Source organism: Oryx dammah, unplaced genomic scaffold (genome assembly GCF_014754425.2).
Source record: "Oryx dammah isolate SB20612 unplaced genomic scaffold, SCBI_Odam_1.1 HiC_scaffold_18, whole genome shotgun sequence".
Lineage (NCBI taxonomy): Eukaryota > Metazoa > Chordata > Mammalia > Artiodactyla > Bovidae > Oryx > Oryx dammah.
Window position 1 is genome coordinate 106,624,736 of NW_024070202.1, and position 16,038 is coordinate 106,640,773.

The 16,038-nt window shown below is 44.2% G+C and overlaps 1 protein-coding gene and 1 non-coding gene across 2 annotated transcripts; one reads left to right on the top strand and one right to left on the bottom strand.

The window, feature by feature from the left end:
- Nucleotides 1-1,463: 1,463 nt before the first annotated feature.
- On the bottom strand, nt 1,464-2,441 carry LOC120877581 (olfactory receptor 10AC1-like). Its single transcript, XM_040259916.1, has one exon. The coding sequence runs from the start codon at nt 2,439-2,441 to the stop codon at nt 1,464-1,466; it is 978 nt and encodes a 325-aa protein (XP_040115850.1).
- A 2,696-nt stretch (nt 2,442-5,137) lies between these two features.
- Nucleotides 5,138-5,209, top strand: TRNAY-GUA. Its single transcript has one exon. It is a non-coding gene; the product is annotated as a tRNA-Tyr (tRNA).
- Nucleotides 5,210-16,038: the final 10,829 nt, after the last annotated feature.

Consider the following 16,038-nt stretch of genomic DNA (forward strand, 5'->3'; position numbering starts at 1 on the left):
CATTTACTGTAGTCAATTTTACAAGGCAATGTGGATTAGTAATTCTTCCTCTGAACATCCCCTCACTTTATCTTTGACAGTAATATTTCCACCAAGCTACTGGATGAAAGCACCTCCATGCCCTCCTTCTGTTGTACCACATGGGTAGAGTTCCCTGCCGCTTCACTCCATACCTTTCAGGAGACAGCTTTCAGGCATTTATCCTAGGGATAGATGGATCAGAGGAGCCCCTCTGATTCACTGAGGGGCTCCAATATTATTTGCCCTAAATAATAATTTTTATATGTAAGAGTAACACCCACTGAAAATTATTATGAGAAATTTGGAAAATATATAATCAAGAAAATATAAATCACCTATAATCTCATCATCTAGAGAGTAATGGTCACTTCCTGCTCTCGGTAGCTCTCTGCAGTTTCAGATTCATCCCTCCTCCTGGCTGTCTCCCCTGAACTCTAGATAAGTGCATTTGCCTCCTTAGTTACTGGCTTCATTGGCTTGTCCTGGCCACCCTTTGACTCCACATGTTCTAAGTGGAAATCCCCATCATGCCCCTCTTCCCCCTTGCACCTGCTCCTGTGTCCTTTTCAGCAAATTGTCCCACCATCCACCTTGTAACCTAGGTTAGAAATGATCCTTGGCGCCTCTTTCCTCCTCACCCTCACATCTAACCAAGATGCTGTAGTTTCCTCTACCTGCATATCGTTTAGGTCTTTCCTTGTCCTTTAGTCACCAGTGTCACGACTCTGATCCAGACTCCATCACCTCTCTCCTGGAGAAAATTGCTGGAGCTGGTAGCAGCTTCCACAGGTCTCCATGTCTCCAATCCAGTCTCCACGCTGCGGCCAGAGTGGCCACACAATGAGGGGCAAACTACTACATTTTCCCAAGAACTCAAACCCTTCAGCTTTTTGCAAGGTCCTTCCCCCAAATGCCCCCAGCCCTGTTTAACCATTTCGATATGAAGCAGTCTTCACTCTCCTCTTCATCGGGCTGACCTCTTCCCATTGTCCAGTTCTCCATTGAGCCATCTTTGTTCCCCAAGAAGCTTCGCCTGACTCCCCTCTCCCCAGGAAAGGTCTGGCCTGAGCCCACTCTGTCCATCTCCCGTTTACTCCTCACGTCCTCCGCTCTCCCTGTGAGCTCTCTGGGGCATGCGTTGTGGCTTCTTTGTCACCCCAAGCCCACGGTCTTGCCTCGGCCCAACACGTGGGAAGAACTCGACAGGTATACTCCTGGAGCCGCTAAGTGGGGGTCTAGGGTTCTCTTCTACATGGGAGGGGCGGAGGATGGAGCCACTGCTGGGAGGGTCTTCTTAGGCGGACACGCTTCCAGATTCTCTCTTCTTGAATCAGGTTCTTGAGTTCCCCGCGGGCACTCCACAACGCAGACACGTGCTGATGGGGGAAACTTGAGCGAGCAGAGCTGCCCACTCCAGCCTGGCCCCTGCCTGTGATCAGGCCTCACACAGACAGACCCTCCTGACCCGGGGCCTGGCAGGGTCGCCCGCGCCCCAGCACCTGGCGGATGGCCGCCGCGATCTCGTGGTTGCGCAGGCTGTAGATGAGCGGGTAGAGCAGCGGCGTCACGTGGGTGTAGACCAGCGCCAGCACGCGGTCCCGCTGCGGGGAGTAGCTGTCCTTGGGCCGCGCGTACATGAAGGTGGCGCAGCCATAGTGCAGGAAGGTGACGGTCAGGTGCGAGGCGCAGGTGGAGACGGCCTTGAGGCGGCCCCGCGAGGAGCGCAGGCGGCGCAGGGCGACGGCGATGGCGCCGTAGGAGGCCAGGATGAGCAGCGAGGGCAGCAGCAGCAGCAGCAGGCAGGCGCCCAGCAGAGGCAGCTCCTCGGCGTAGCTCCGTGTGCAGGCCAGGTGCAGCAGCGCGGTGATGTCGCAGAAGAAGTGCACTAGCAGGCGGGAGCCGCAGAAGGGCAGGTGGAAGACGGCCACCGTGAGCCCCACGGACACTGCCAGGCCCCCGAGGCAGCAGGCCAGGGCCAGCCGCGCACACAGCCCGGGGGTCACCACCGCCGCATAGCGGAGCGGGTGGCAGATGGCCACATAGCGGTCATAAGCCATAGTGGCCAGCAGGAAGCACTCGGCCCCGCCCAGGGCCACGAACATCTGCATCTGCACGGCGCAGCCCAGGAACGAGATGGGGCTGCCTCGGCCCAGGCTCGGTGAGGCCAGGTCGGCCAGAGTGCGGGGCACCACCACCAGAGTGTAACCGAGTTCGATGGCTGACAGCTGGCACAGGAAGAGGTGCATGGGCGGCCGGGTGGTCGCCGAGGCCACGGCCAGCAAGATGAGCAGGTTCCCGCTCAGGGTGGCCAGGTGCAGGGCCAGCAGCAGCAGGAAGAGCGCTGGCCTCAGGTGCGGGAACTCGGTGAAGCCCTGCAAGAGAAAGCCCCGGGGCAGGGTGGCATTGCTGGGGCTGGCCATGCACCCAGCTGTCCAGGTCCAGAGGCACCTGTGGGAAAGCAGGGGAAGGGGGAGTTTGTGGGCTCCGCTCCTCTGGCCCTGCTGGTGAAGAAAGGGCTGGATGGAATTAAGAGGGTAGGAGCCAGTAGAGGTGCAGAGAGGGGGGTGGGTTGGTGTGTTTATTTCCAACTCCCCCCCCCCCCCCCCCCCGCCATGTGGTTATTGGCGCAGTCCTGTTGGACTCTGCGACTCCATGGGCTTGTAGCCCCCCCAGGCTTCTCTGTCCTTGGGGATTCTCCAGGCAAGAATACAGGAGTGGGTTGCCATGCCCTCCTCCAGGGGATCTTTCCAACCCAGGGATTGAGCCCAGGTCACCTGCATTGTGGGTGGATTCTTTACCCTCTGAGCCACCGAGAACATCTTATTGTCTTGTTCTGAAAATTGGTCCAGTTTTTCCTGCCTTCTGAACTAGAATTCTTACAACTCCTTTCTCAACATGCTGTTTGTAAAGAAACCTTGTTTTGAGACCCTTTCTTTACTTTGCATCCCTCTTGATCTCCACCTAGGAAGAACACCCTTTCTTCAGACTCCACTTGCTTTGTGGGTCTTGTATAGCCACCAGTATTAGTCGACCTCAGCCTCAGCTGGCTGCCCAGAGGCAGGCACTGTGGGAAAGAGTTCTATAGGTCCTGCTTCTATTTCCTCCTTCCTGCCCTGTGCTGCTATTTCTGAGTTGCTTTCCTTGTACCGCAGAATTGCAAAAACATAGAGCTTCCCTAGTGGCTCAGAAGGTAAAGAATCTGCCTGCGATGCAGGAGCACTGGGTTTGATCCCTGGGTCAGGAAGATGCCCTGGAGAAGGGAATGGCAACCCACTCCAGTATTCTTGCCTGGAAAATTCCGTGGAGAGAGGAGCCTGGCGGGCTGCAGTCCGTGGGGTCACAGAGTTGGACACGACTGAGCAACTTCACTTTAATGCAGATGAAGACCTTAGTCATCATCTCATTCAACCTCATAATTTTAAAGAGAAAAAAAAAATCTGGGGAGGGACAGGATAAAGGGCTTAACTGTTGACAGATAATTAGAATCAGAATCTGCATTCCTGAGATTGAATCCAGAACTTCCCATGACCCTATATGAGGATGTGAAACGTCCCTGGCATTAGTCAGTCAATCCATACTGATTCAGCTTTAAATAGAGACCGAAGCCTGTGCCTGGCGTTAAGGTGGACACAGACAGCAGCCGATGGTTAGCGGAAAGCCCTGACCGGGCCCATCTGGAACAATACATCCTAACAGTCTTATTAGTACTGCGTCAGCAGGACAAAAAGCCATGTACATCTGTTCTAACTTGCCCTTCGGAGGTAGCAGTACATTCCAGATCTGCTGTCAGAACAGAGCCTCTGAGTATTATCCGGTGACTCATTACAGACAACAGTGGAGAGCATTGATAGCATGTATGTTGGCTGCAATTGTTATAAACCTCCAGAGTCAGGGACCATCAAGTGGTATAAAAATTCAGAGCTGTGCCAACTAGAGGAGGACGTCTGATTTTTCCAATAGTCATTAATGATATCTCTTTTTAAATTAATTTAAATTATAAGCTCAACTATTATTTCCTCTCAGTGCCCTTGAGTCACTGTTTCTAATCGGTGTTGGAAGTGGACTTTGTTGTTATACTACAGAGTGCAGCAATAAAACTGGGGCACTGGCAACAGGTAAACTGAATACAAGAACGGGAAGGAATGCCAAGAGCTCGCTCTTTGCTGTTGATGCTCCTTGTTGAAGAGAGTTCTGGGGATTTACATCTATCAGTGTCAGTCTGTGCTCTTTTTTGTCATCTGAGGGGAATGCCTTGAAACAGATGTTTGCATTGTTGCATTGATGGGGAGGGATAGGGTGGGGTTGTGGGTGGGTCTGAGGGATGTGGAATCACTTCCTGTCATTCCCTTCCTCGCCCCGCTGTGTTTAGTCATTTGAACAAATTTAACAAACCTGTGTTGAGTTGGCAGCCTCGTCCCCGCCAGGTGTTGTAGCTGTGGGTGTGACCAAGAGACAGAAGCCTAGTGTCCTGGAGGTTCAGGCAGGACGAAGCTGTTGCAGGGACCAGCTTTCTTCACTCTGCCTCTGCTGACCCCCTCCGTCTTTTACTTCTTCCTTTTCATCTCCTTAGAGAAGCAGGGGGTGGAGGGCAGAGAGACACAAACAATCCATTTCTTTCCCCCTCACATGCATACTTCACAGAAATGGAGATGCTGCGAAAGGCTGGGTAGTGGCTCCAATAACCCTCAGCTCAAGGCGTGTCACGTTTACAAACATGGAAAGCAAGCTGGACAGCTCAGTTCAATCTAAAGGAGACTGAGGAGTGTTTCTACTTTGTCTAGAGTTTTTGGGAGGATTTCTCACAATCTCTAGGAATGTATGTTAGAAAAGTCTTTTCCCTGGGAGGGAGAAGGAGAACACACACTTTCACAACTGTAGTAGTTTGTTCAAAATCAGGCTCCAGCCTAGTAGGAGAAGCTACAGAGGGAAAAGAAAGCCTCACCTTCCTCCTTCAGGGCCAGAAGGGCCATATTCTCACTCTTCAACAACCATAGCTGAGAGAGTGTCAGGCAAATGCATATACGGACTCCATACATTTAACTCACTTAATCCTAGCAACAATCTGATGAGGGAGGTGAGCTCTTATTGTACTTATCTAACAGGTAAATTGAGGACTTCCCTGGTGGCTCAGAGGGTAAAGCGTCTGCCTGTAATGCAGGAGACCCGGGTTCGATCCCTGGGTTGGGAAGATCCCCTGGAGAAGGAAATGACAACCCATTCCAGTATTCTTGCCTGGAGAATCCCATGGACAGAGAAGCCTGGAGGGCTACAGTCCACGGGATCGCAAAGAGTCGGACATGACTGAGCGACTTCACACTCACACACAGACAAGTTGAGGACTAAAGGAATTAAATGTCATGAAGCTAGTTAGTAGTAAAGCCAGGTTTTCACTCAAGCAATCTAGTCCATGGTTTTATCCACTATAACTGTCTTCCCTCTTTATCAGTCTCCTAAAAATTCTTCTCACATAAGACACACTCTGTTCCTCTACCCACATCTCCCACCTCCCCCTGCCCAGGAATTGCCTGCACCCTCCAAGACCTTTCTGTCCTCAAATTTCCCTTTGCTGACATTTCTCTTGAGGACATGTGGATATAAGCAGGCATACAGATGTTCTAAGACAGCAGATTTAAAAAAAAATTTCCATTTAGCCTTGACATTCTTCATTCCTATTGTTACTGTCCTGGCAGACCTGCTTTCCTGATTGTATAAGGCTCTGTGGAGCACTCACAGATTAATGGCTGCCTGGTGGCTCAGAACATCTGGATGTGGTTGGGCTGGGGACACAGATCTGGGATTTGATTTTTTACTACGTAGAATAAATAAAATTATCTGTAATAATGATGTTTTTAGCTGGTCATTTTAATAGCCAGATGAAGCACTTTGAAGGAGAGGTTGTGCGGAGATTTGAAAGGCAGGCAGGCAGGTCAGGCCCCTCTTGAAGATTCCATGAAATATGATACTGAGCTAACTTGAAAGTCAAATGGTCCAGATTTTCATGTTACAGCGAGGGATGCTGCAGAGAGGTCATATAACCAGCCTGGGAACTCACCACTATCTGGTGGCAACAGAGCTGGACTCAGAACTCCTGTTTTATGGTTTTGTTTGCTGCCAGAATTGTTTTCCAGAGTAGACCTGAGTCCATGGATCTGGTATTATTGTTTACAAAAACACCAGGGGAGAGGTCACAGAAAAATCAGATCATTGTCCCATAAGAAATTAAATTCAGAATTGTCAATATGCCTGAATTTCCATTATTTGACTTAATAACCTGTCATGAGCACCTGGCCTATGAATTTACACAAATTGTTCTGAAATCTATTTTCATCCAGTGCATCTTTTTATGAAAAATACACACTGTGCATTCAAAAGGCTTCCCAGGTGGTGCTAGTGATAAAGAATCTGCCTGCAATGCAGGAGACACAAGAGAGGCGGGTTCCATCCCTGGTCAGGAAGATCCCCTGGAAAAGGAAATGGCAACCCATTCCAGTATTCTTGCCTGGAAAATTCCATGGACAGAGAAGCCTGGCCGGAAAGATTTTTTTTTTTCTTTTCCTTAATCCTCAGTGAAGTAGAAAGACTCCCTACAGTCTAAATTTTTGCTTTGGTATTTGATGCTCGATTCAGGTTGCGGATGAGTTAATTAACATTCTGAAACCTTGCCACCTTATGTTGAATGGGGACAGCAAAGGAGGGACACGTGAGGATTCTGTGAGATAACATGTAAAAGCTAGCACAAAACCCACACGTAGTACATGCACAGCAAGACTGAAAGCATTCTCATCTCTGTCCTTCATGCCTTGACGAGCTTAGATCACATTTCCTCTGCATATTCATCTTTCCATCACGAAACTCTCCTCACCCCTTGGTTGTCTGGGATCCATGAAACAAAGGTATGCATAGTATTCTGGATTTAGGGAGGAATGCTTTTCTCACGGGGAGAAAAGCAGAGATAGACATAAAAGATAAGCCTCTGTCTGTCTATCTTCATCATCATTTTTCTTTCCCCCACCTCTCTCTCTTTCCACTTTTTTTTCTCTTTGGTTTCCCATCATCTTTCTAAGCCTATACAGATTTTGGAAGAAGACATCTGTGAATTCAAATCCTGGCTCAGTCACTTACTGGCCACATTACCTGTGGTTGAGGTACTCAGTTTCCCTGATTCTCTATCTCTGTACATCTCAACGGAGGTAACGGTGTCTAATTCCTAGGCATCCTACAAAGGAAGCTCACAGCACAGGGCTGGGCACAAAGCAGTCATGAAGAGATGGTTATTAATCACACCGTGCTTTCACCCAACTTCTACAGCATCACGTCAGCCCATGGGTGCCACCTGCAGAGCAACTGACAGCTGTAATTACTATAATAACTCTTTTTCCTATGTCATCGACCTTTTCCTTGGTTTATGACAGGTAACGTGAACCTCATTAATTAACATACATTTACATTATTATATATTTCAGATTCAGATTTGTGTTCTAAATTTAAAAACTTGTTTACAAAAAACCTCATTTACCTTTTTCATGCTTTGTCATGCAAAACTACATCTTTTAGTGTGTGTGTGTTTATTTTTGCATCAGTTTGGTAATTTCTTTACTCAAAGGAGCTAAATATCATCTTTGGTTGTAGAGATTTCACTGTGCTCCCTCCTCCAACCATTTATGATCTCAGCCTCGACCCCTGGGATATGAGCCTCCTTTCTGGCATGATGTTTCTGCCTTGTGAACCAGTTTCTCTTACATGATAAAGCAGTCTACTGAGTCCCCATGACTAAATTTGGTAAGATAGCTTGTCAAAGGCTTTTGAAAGTCTAAATAAAAGAAGTCTTTGCTAGTTTCTTTTTGGCATCTTTATCCCCTAAAAGCATTTAAGTAGATTTAATGGGGAATGTTTCCTTTATACAAACATTCTTGCTTTTCCCCTTCTACATGTTATAAAAATGAGATGCTCTTGATATTTCCTGTGTCTGCTCTGGACCCCTTCTTAAAATGATGGTTACAATTCTGTACGTTTTAGTTCTCCAGCTCTGGGTCAATATGTTACCTTGGGTTTTGCATTTGGTCAGCATTTTGTCCTCAGTTGCCTGACAATTCAGAATCATGACAATGTATGCACTTGTGTTAAGAGTTCCGCTGTTTGTTGAATAGTTGCTGCTGTTAGTTCTCTTTTCTCCAAAAATCAATAGTGGGATTAGAACTTTGAGTGAAGTGTCATTTCAGGCTTGTTGGTCTCTCCACTTTCATCTGGAGAGGAGCTTTGAACCATACAAACCTAGGAGTCCTGCTGATTTTAGAGCTGGCTCTCTGCCTTTAATGCTTTTAAAGAAACTCCCTGTTTGAACGAAGCAGTACCCATTTAAATTAATATCTCTTCCACCAGAGGAAGAGGGATATGCTTCAAAAATGAGCATTTTAATCTTCAACATCAAAATTGTCTGGCAAGGAGACTGTCCCAGTTCTGGGACCATGAAGGTCAGCTTATCACACATAAATGTATGATCACTGTGCTGTTACATTTTTTAAAATATAAATTTATTTATTTTAATTTGAGGCTAATTACTTTACAATGTTACATTTTTTAAAAGTATTCTAGGCCTTAGGGTCAGTTACTCTGTCTACTTGAGTAAATATTTGCATTTTCACTCTATAAAAAATCTAATTTATTCTCCAAAAATTTTTTGAAAATAACTATCATTTTCCATGAAGTTGGTTTTAGTAGATTGGAAAATATTTTTAATTTCCAACTTCATCTGGTGCTACAAAATAGAGAGTTTCCCCCCAAACCCAGAAGACCATTTCTTGTTGGTCACAGACTGAGAGAGCTGGGACTAAGAAATGGGTGAAGAAATTGAAGCTACTTCTCTTCTGTCAGGATATTTTCATGATTCAATAAAATGGAAAAAATCCCACCATGGTTAAGGAAAAATGTTGATTTCCTAAGCCAGCCACCTATCAGAAGACAGAGCTGCTGATTTCTTTGGAATATTGCCTCAGAAAGTCCCAGGCATCTCAGGAAAACCGTTATCTGCAAGAGTTGTGTGCGTACTTTTGGCTTCAGGACCTTTTTCCAATGGGACATCTCCCCACCATCCTCCCGCTTTAGAAGACTCCTGTGGTTGCTGAGAAGGAGCAACAAATTCCTAGAGGAAATAAGGTAGAATGCACAGGATTCAGCCAGCCCAAGGGTGGGCGCTGACGGGGGCCTGGGTCTTCTTCGAGGGGAGGCCCTGAGGTTGGTATGTCTGGGGCCCAGGGATTTCATTCTTTGTCCGGTATGGGAGGCGTCCAAGGAAGCTTCCCTGTCATGGCATTGTCAGAGGTCAAGTTTTTGTGTTCCACGAAGTAAAATGATAATCACAGGTAAAATGTTCTTGAGTACTTTCTTTTCTGCCTCTGAGAGCTGAAGACATTGTATTTTCTTCCATTCTATTCTTACATGTTATTCCAGAGAACAGCAATATCATTGGCTCTCTCACCGTGAAAACCTCCGTTTGATAAGACAGAATTCTCTCCCTTTTAGATGAGAAAGCTGAGGCAGAAGAGAGGCATTTGGGCAAAGGCCGTTCAATGAAAATAGAAGCAGAAGTTAGCAGGGCTGGCATCTGTGGCCACCTCACGTTTCTCAAGCTCCCTCCCCACCTCAGGGCACCCGGGGCCGAAGGGCTCCACAGGATCCATCACAGGATGAATTCATCACAGGATCCTTTTGCTCTTGCCCTCCATCGATGAACATAGAGTGCTCCAGGGTTTATTGCTGTGGGGGCAGCGGACCTGATCTAAGGAACGGGGGTCTTTCTCTCACAAGAAGTGGTCTCTTTGGGGCAAACCTACTTGGGAAGCATTTTAAGTCCCTAGTTTCCATGCTCTGCTCTTGGTGTTTCTCATCCTCTGCCCTCCTACCCCACAGGCTTCTCCTTACCTGGGCTCAGAGACAGGGGTGGACAGGAGATTCAGATCATGGTGACTGGAGGTTAGAGAGATCACATGTAAAATGGAAACAGCAGCCTCCAGAACTGCAGCGGGCAGGTGTGGAGGAGGAGGAGGGCTGGGAAGGAGACGAGTGAGGCTGGAGAGGCTGCAGAAGGGTGAGCACCCGGAGGGGATTTCCACAGCGGCTTCTGATTAGCTGTGTGCGGTCGGTCCTATAACCTTAGCTTGCTTTATATCCCTGGAGAGCTGGGGCGATGAGGAGGAGAGGGATATACTAGTCCCTTCCAGAGGGAGGGCAAGAGCAAAAGGATCCTGTGATGAATTCTTTCGTTACAGAATCTCTCCTCAAGGATGAACACTTAGGAGGGCTTGACACACTCACAGTGGCTCTGCAGCTGTCCAGAGAGAAACAGCTTCCTGTTTCATCCTGACCACCTGCCCAGAATACCCTCTGTCCCACTGGTGCCCACTCACTCCCTGGAGTGTTCCATGCTCCTCTGTCATCACAGCAATGCCCATTCCCATCTGTGCATGCTGGATCAGGGGGAAGTTCTAGAACCTGTGGAGAAGGATCAGGTCCATAGGTCTGAGATGTGTTAGCCTGTCCAGTGTCTAGAGCAGGGAGCTGGCTGTTGAGATGCATGAATGGATTGTTTTTAACTCTCACATGTGTGCAAGGACCCCAAGAAACTGCACTGGGCCATTTCCACCAAAGGATACTCCTGACTTTGGAGTATGAACTTGAACTTGACTCTGGAGTATGGAGCGTGAACTTGGCAACACTGGCAGGTCCCTCTAAGTTTGGGGGCCGAAGACTTGCTCTTGATTTTTTGATTATTATCCCTCCTATCCACATGCATATGTGCACCAGCCACATATGGCTTAGAGGTCATCTGTTCCAGTCCATTCACCCATTCACTTGTACTTTAACAATTCAGCACATGCTTATTGAGTACCTACTATGTGCCAGGCTTCTATCTAAGTACTGGCGTGTAGATCAAGGGGCAAAATAGACAAAAACTTCTGTCTTCACGAAGCTTACATTTCAGGGAGATGAGAGAGACAGTAGCCAAATTAGATAAATTAGATGGTGTATTTGAAAGTAAGTCCAATGGAGAAAAATAAAGGAGGCTAGGAAGTGTGAGGGGGTGACATGAAATTTTAAATAGGATGCTCAAGGAAGGCTTTAGTGGGAAGGAGGCATTTGACGCAAAGCTCGAAGGAGGTACAGCAGTGGATGTCCAGGCAGAAGAATTAGCCAGTGAGAGATACTGAATGGGGGAGCAGGTCTGGTGGGTCTGAGCTACAAAGAGGAGCCCAGGGTGGCTAGGGTGGAGCGAGGACAGAGGAGTGGCGGATGAGGTCAGAACAGCTGTGGACGGCCAGTAGGGGGCGCCTTGCAGGGAACTGTGAGAAACTGGCCGAAATAACTGTTATTAAAAAAAAAACAAACAAAAAAAAACAAACCCAGTCTGGCTGCTGTGCTGAGAATAAACTTTAGAGGGCCATGTTGGAAGCAGAAATCAGCAATACAATAATCAGGATGAAAAAAATAATATGATTTAGATGAGAAAAGCAATAGAAATGGTGAGACAAGGTTGGGTTTTGAATACACTTGATTTATTAATATTTTTTATAATGCATTTTAAATGTAGAGGCAGCAGAATTTCCTGATGGATTGAATATGAGATGTGAAAGGAAGAGAGGGGTCAGAATGATTTTTCCCCTGAGAAGCAGGAAGAATAGAGGCATCATTACCTGAGATGAGAAAGGCCTCAGGTCCAGTGACTGTGGGGAGAAAGAGTGGTCAGAAATTCAGTGAGGGGCATGTTAAGTTTGAAATGTCTGTTAGATGTCCAAGTGGATCTGTCTAATCAACAGCTGGACGTGTGATCTGCATTTCACAGGACAGGTTCAAGCTAGAGGTGTAGATTTGAAGTCATCAATGATAGGTGATACTTTAAGTCATGAAACTTGATGAGATCACTCTGGGAATGAGCATAGTTTAGAGAGAAAAGGAAAGGTCCCCAGACTGATTAAGGGAGTGCTCCAAAGTTAAAGGTTTAGGAAGATGAAAAGAGACCAGAAAGGGAGAGCATGGTAGGGAGGCTACAGTCTCCACTTTTCAGCCAGGTAAATCAAATGCTTGTGTCTGCTCATCACAAATTTGCACATCTCTCTCATGAATATTCACATGGAAAATGGTTCCATGATAGTCAGATGTCTTTCCCCACTGATAACAAGCAATTATTTCACTCTCTACATAATTCTTCCATTAAAGGTAATGTGGAGGGTTGAATGATGGCCTTACAGGGAGCAGGGCATCTTTCCTTCCCATTTCCCCTTCTTCATAAAGTATAAGGAGCTACTCCAGAGGCCGGAAGTGAGGGCAGAACCCAAATCCCAGGGAGAAGGAAAGAATTGGAAACAAAACTCTGGGTTCCAAAATTCTAGATTTCTTTCCCAAATTTGGTTTTGTTTGTTTAGCTCAGTATACTGAAGAAGTAATTTAGCTTCTCCAAGCCTTAGCTCACATGACTTAAATGTAAGAATGATAATTCCTGTGTCTAATTAGCAGTTTGTTTGGACATTTTATTTTATTTTTAAATAGTTTTGCTGAGGTATGATTGAAATACAAAAATGTGTACACATTTAATTTGTTCAATTTGATATATTTGGACAAGTGCACACACCTGTGACACCATCACCATAATTAAGGGAACAGACATGCCTAACAACTCCCAGAGTTTCTTTGGATCTCCCTTTCTCTTCTTTTTTTTATGGCAAGAACACTTAGCGTGAGACCTACTGTCTTAACAGAATTTGAAGTGCATTAATACAATGTTGTTATCTATAGGCCCGATGTTGTACAACAGATCTCTAGAAGTTGTTTACCAAACAAAGCTGGAATTTTTACCCTTTGAATGACAACTCCCCATTTGCTCCATCTCCCCGCCCCCGGCAACCACTATAGTATTTCCTTCTTTTAAGAATTAAACTACTTTAGATTCCTTGTACATGTGTAATTAAAAAAAACTGATATTTCTCCCATCTTAAAGAAAATCTTTCTTGATCCTATTTTTCCGTCTAGCCCTGATATCTTTGTACTTGGAGAAAATCCTCAGGAAAGTTGTGTGTCTTTCTTGTCTGTATTTTCTCTCCTCTTATTCTTTCTTTTAAAAAATAACACTTTATTGAAAAAAAATTGCACTTTATTGAGGTATAATTGACGTAAAATGCTGTTTGGAGATGAGATCTTACTCATGAAAACATTTTATAATTCCTAAAATCCTCCATAAATGTCACTTATAATTATTATGATGTTGAAGAGCCGCGGTCAAGGCATTTTCCAGTAGAGAACACGAGCCAGCCTTTCCCTGGCACTGAGCTTCAGCGTGTAGAGTGCCCTCCCCTTGGCATTCTTTTGATGCATGTAGCTTCCCTGTAAGGAGGGAAGCAGCTGGGAAGGGACTCAGTCTGGGCAGGCCTCCTGAGTGATCAGGACTCACGGATGTGGTGGTATTATTCATAAACAGCAGTGTAGTCATGGTTCAGAATTTTAGAAACAGCGCCAAGAGGCTCTTGCACATAATTTGCAGGATGGATAAGCCCTGACCTGAAGCAAAATTAACCAGGGACAGGGGATTGGAGTTTTATACACAACATTTTCTTTGGCTGGAGTCTGGCTTTATTTGAAGGGTTGTGTCAACACAGGGATTGTCTGCTTGGGCCCAGGGATTCCTCAGAGTGGTGGTGCCTCTGTCCCTGCTCGGAGGGCTGGGGTGAGTTTTCTCAGACTTTGAATCATGTGGGATCTATGTTTGAACAGAGACTGGAAATACTTACATCATCTCCACATTCCACAGCTATTTGTCACCAGATTGCAAATTGACTGGAGGGAGGCCTGTTTCTAGGGAGAAAAGACACTGCTTCTTTCTGGCTTCAGCAGAGAAGACATCAAGTTAGGTTATTGAGTTTGGTGAATATCTATGGCCCTGGGGAGGAAAAGTTAATTTCTTTGTGGGCTTCGCAAAATTTGGGGTTAAATTTATAGAAATATAAGTGAAAGGAAAAGAGTAATAGAGTAAACTTCAAGTATCAAAAATAAATGAAATTGTAATGCTAAATTAACAAATCAAAGGCACAGAAAAAAACCAGAGCAGATCATAAACAGAACCTCACGTTGACTGAAGGTTATAAAAGATATACATTTCTATATTTTCACTGAGGAAAAGTGGCAAAAGATACAAATGAATTAAAAAACAAAAAGGTAGAAGCTAAAATAGATGTAGTACAGATTAAAAATAAGAAGATAATATTATTAAAAAGTATTTATGGTTGTAGTTGACACACATCTAAAAATAAAAGCCTAACTGGCCCAAGAAGAAATAATAATTTTATATACGATTATGATCATTAATAACATTGAATTGCTACTGAAAACATAAGCCCTCTGCCTTTCTCACTACTCCCATGGAAAATTCTTTTACTGGTGGATTTTACCAGAGTTTCAAGGGGATAGAAATATAATAATAAATGCAAATATACTATAAAGTATATAATCCACATTAGGCTTCCTCAATGGCTAAGCAGCAAAGAATCTGCCTACAGCACAGGAGCTGCAGGAGATTTGAGTTCGATCCCTGGGTCGGGAAGATCCCTGGAGAAGGACATGGCGACCCACTCCAGTATTCTTGCCTGGAAAATTCCGTAGACAGAGGAGCCTGGAAGGCTATAGTCCGCAGGGCTGCAAAGAGTTGGATGCAGCTAAGCATGAACACATAATCCACATATGTTATATGTTTTTCCAGAAAATGAAAAGAGAAAAATTGCCCAACTCATTTTATGATAGTTGTATAAACTAGATTAAAACAATTCTCATTAGTATATTATGTAAAACATATACACTAATTTTATAGATTAAAACATAGTTAAATATTATCCAGGGAAATTTAACATTTTTTTTAAACTTTTTTTTTTACCAAGGGGCAATTTTCTCAGGGATATACAAATGATTCAACTTCAGAAAAATCTATAAGTTTACTCTCATGTTGGCTGAGTAAAGAAAAACAAAGTTATCTCAATACACTTGAAAAAAAATGATGAGAATTCTTAGGAAGCTAGAGGAACTTTATAACCTAATAAAAACTACATATAAAAATTCTACAACAAATGTATTTAATGGAATCTAAGGCACTTCTTGTAAAGTCAGGAATAAGACTTAGCAACACAGTACTTGGAATTCTAGCGAACACAAAAGGAAAAAAAATAGTAATTGATAAAGAGGAGGATATATTATAATTATTTGCTGATGATGTGATCAGTTACATTTAAGGTCCAAGAAAATTAATGGGCAAATGAGTCACACCAGGAAGAAAGTTCAGCAAGATTTCCTAATATAAGATTAACTTATAAAAATAAATAAAGTTAATCTAAACCAGAAATAATCAATTAGAAATATAATAAAAATAAGATACCAATACAGTAGCGGCACAAGTCATAAAATATGTAAGAAATAATTTAATGAAACACACAAGAGATTTATAAATAAAAACTATAAGACTTTAATAAAGGACAAAAAAGGAAATCTAAATAAAGGTAGACAATTACCAAGTTCATGAATGGGTAAAAATGCCTTTTTTTTCCTTGTGAAAATGCCACCTTTTCCAAATTTAATATTATCAAATGCATTTCCAATAAAAATTGTGATAGGAATCATTTGGCAAATTAGTACATTGGTTTAAATATATATAGAAAAATAACTAAGAAAAATGTAAGATTTTGGACTAAGGAAAGGATGAAAGAGAATGAATACCCTTTCAGATATTAAGACACACTGCAAAGCAACGATTAGTAAAACACATTGATATACATTTGTATAAGACAAAAATAGGCATTTGGTGAAGGATTGACACCTCAGAAACAGACCCCCAAATTCACATGAACTTGGTAAAAAAAAAAAATTGGTGGGTTTGACTATATTAAAAATAAATATTTTGGTTAACAAAGGACAACCAACATAAGTAGAAATGATGGTTCAGGTAGTGATACTTGTACATCAATAATAAAAAATACCTTGAGTTATATA

Excerpts from the sequence above, each read along its gene's own strand:
- LOC120877581 (XM_040259916.1), bottom strand. The coding sequence starts at position 2,441 with ATGGCCAGCCCCAGCAATGCCACCCTGCCCCGGGGCTTTCTCTTGCAG.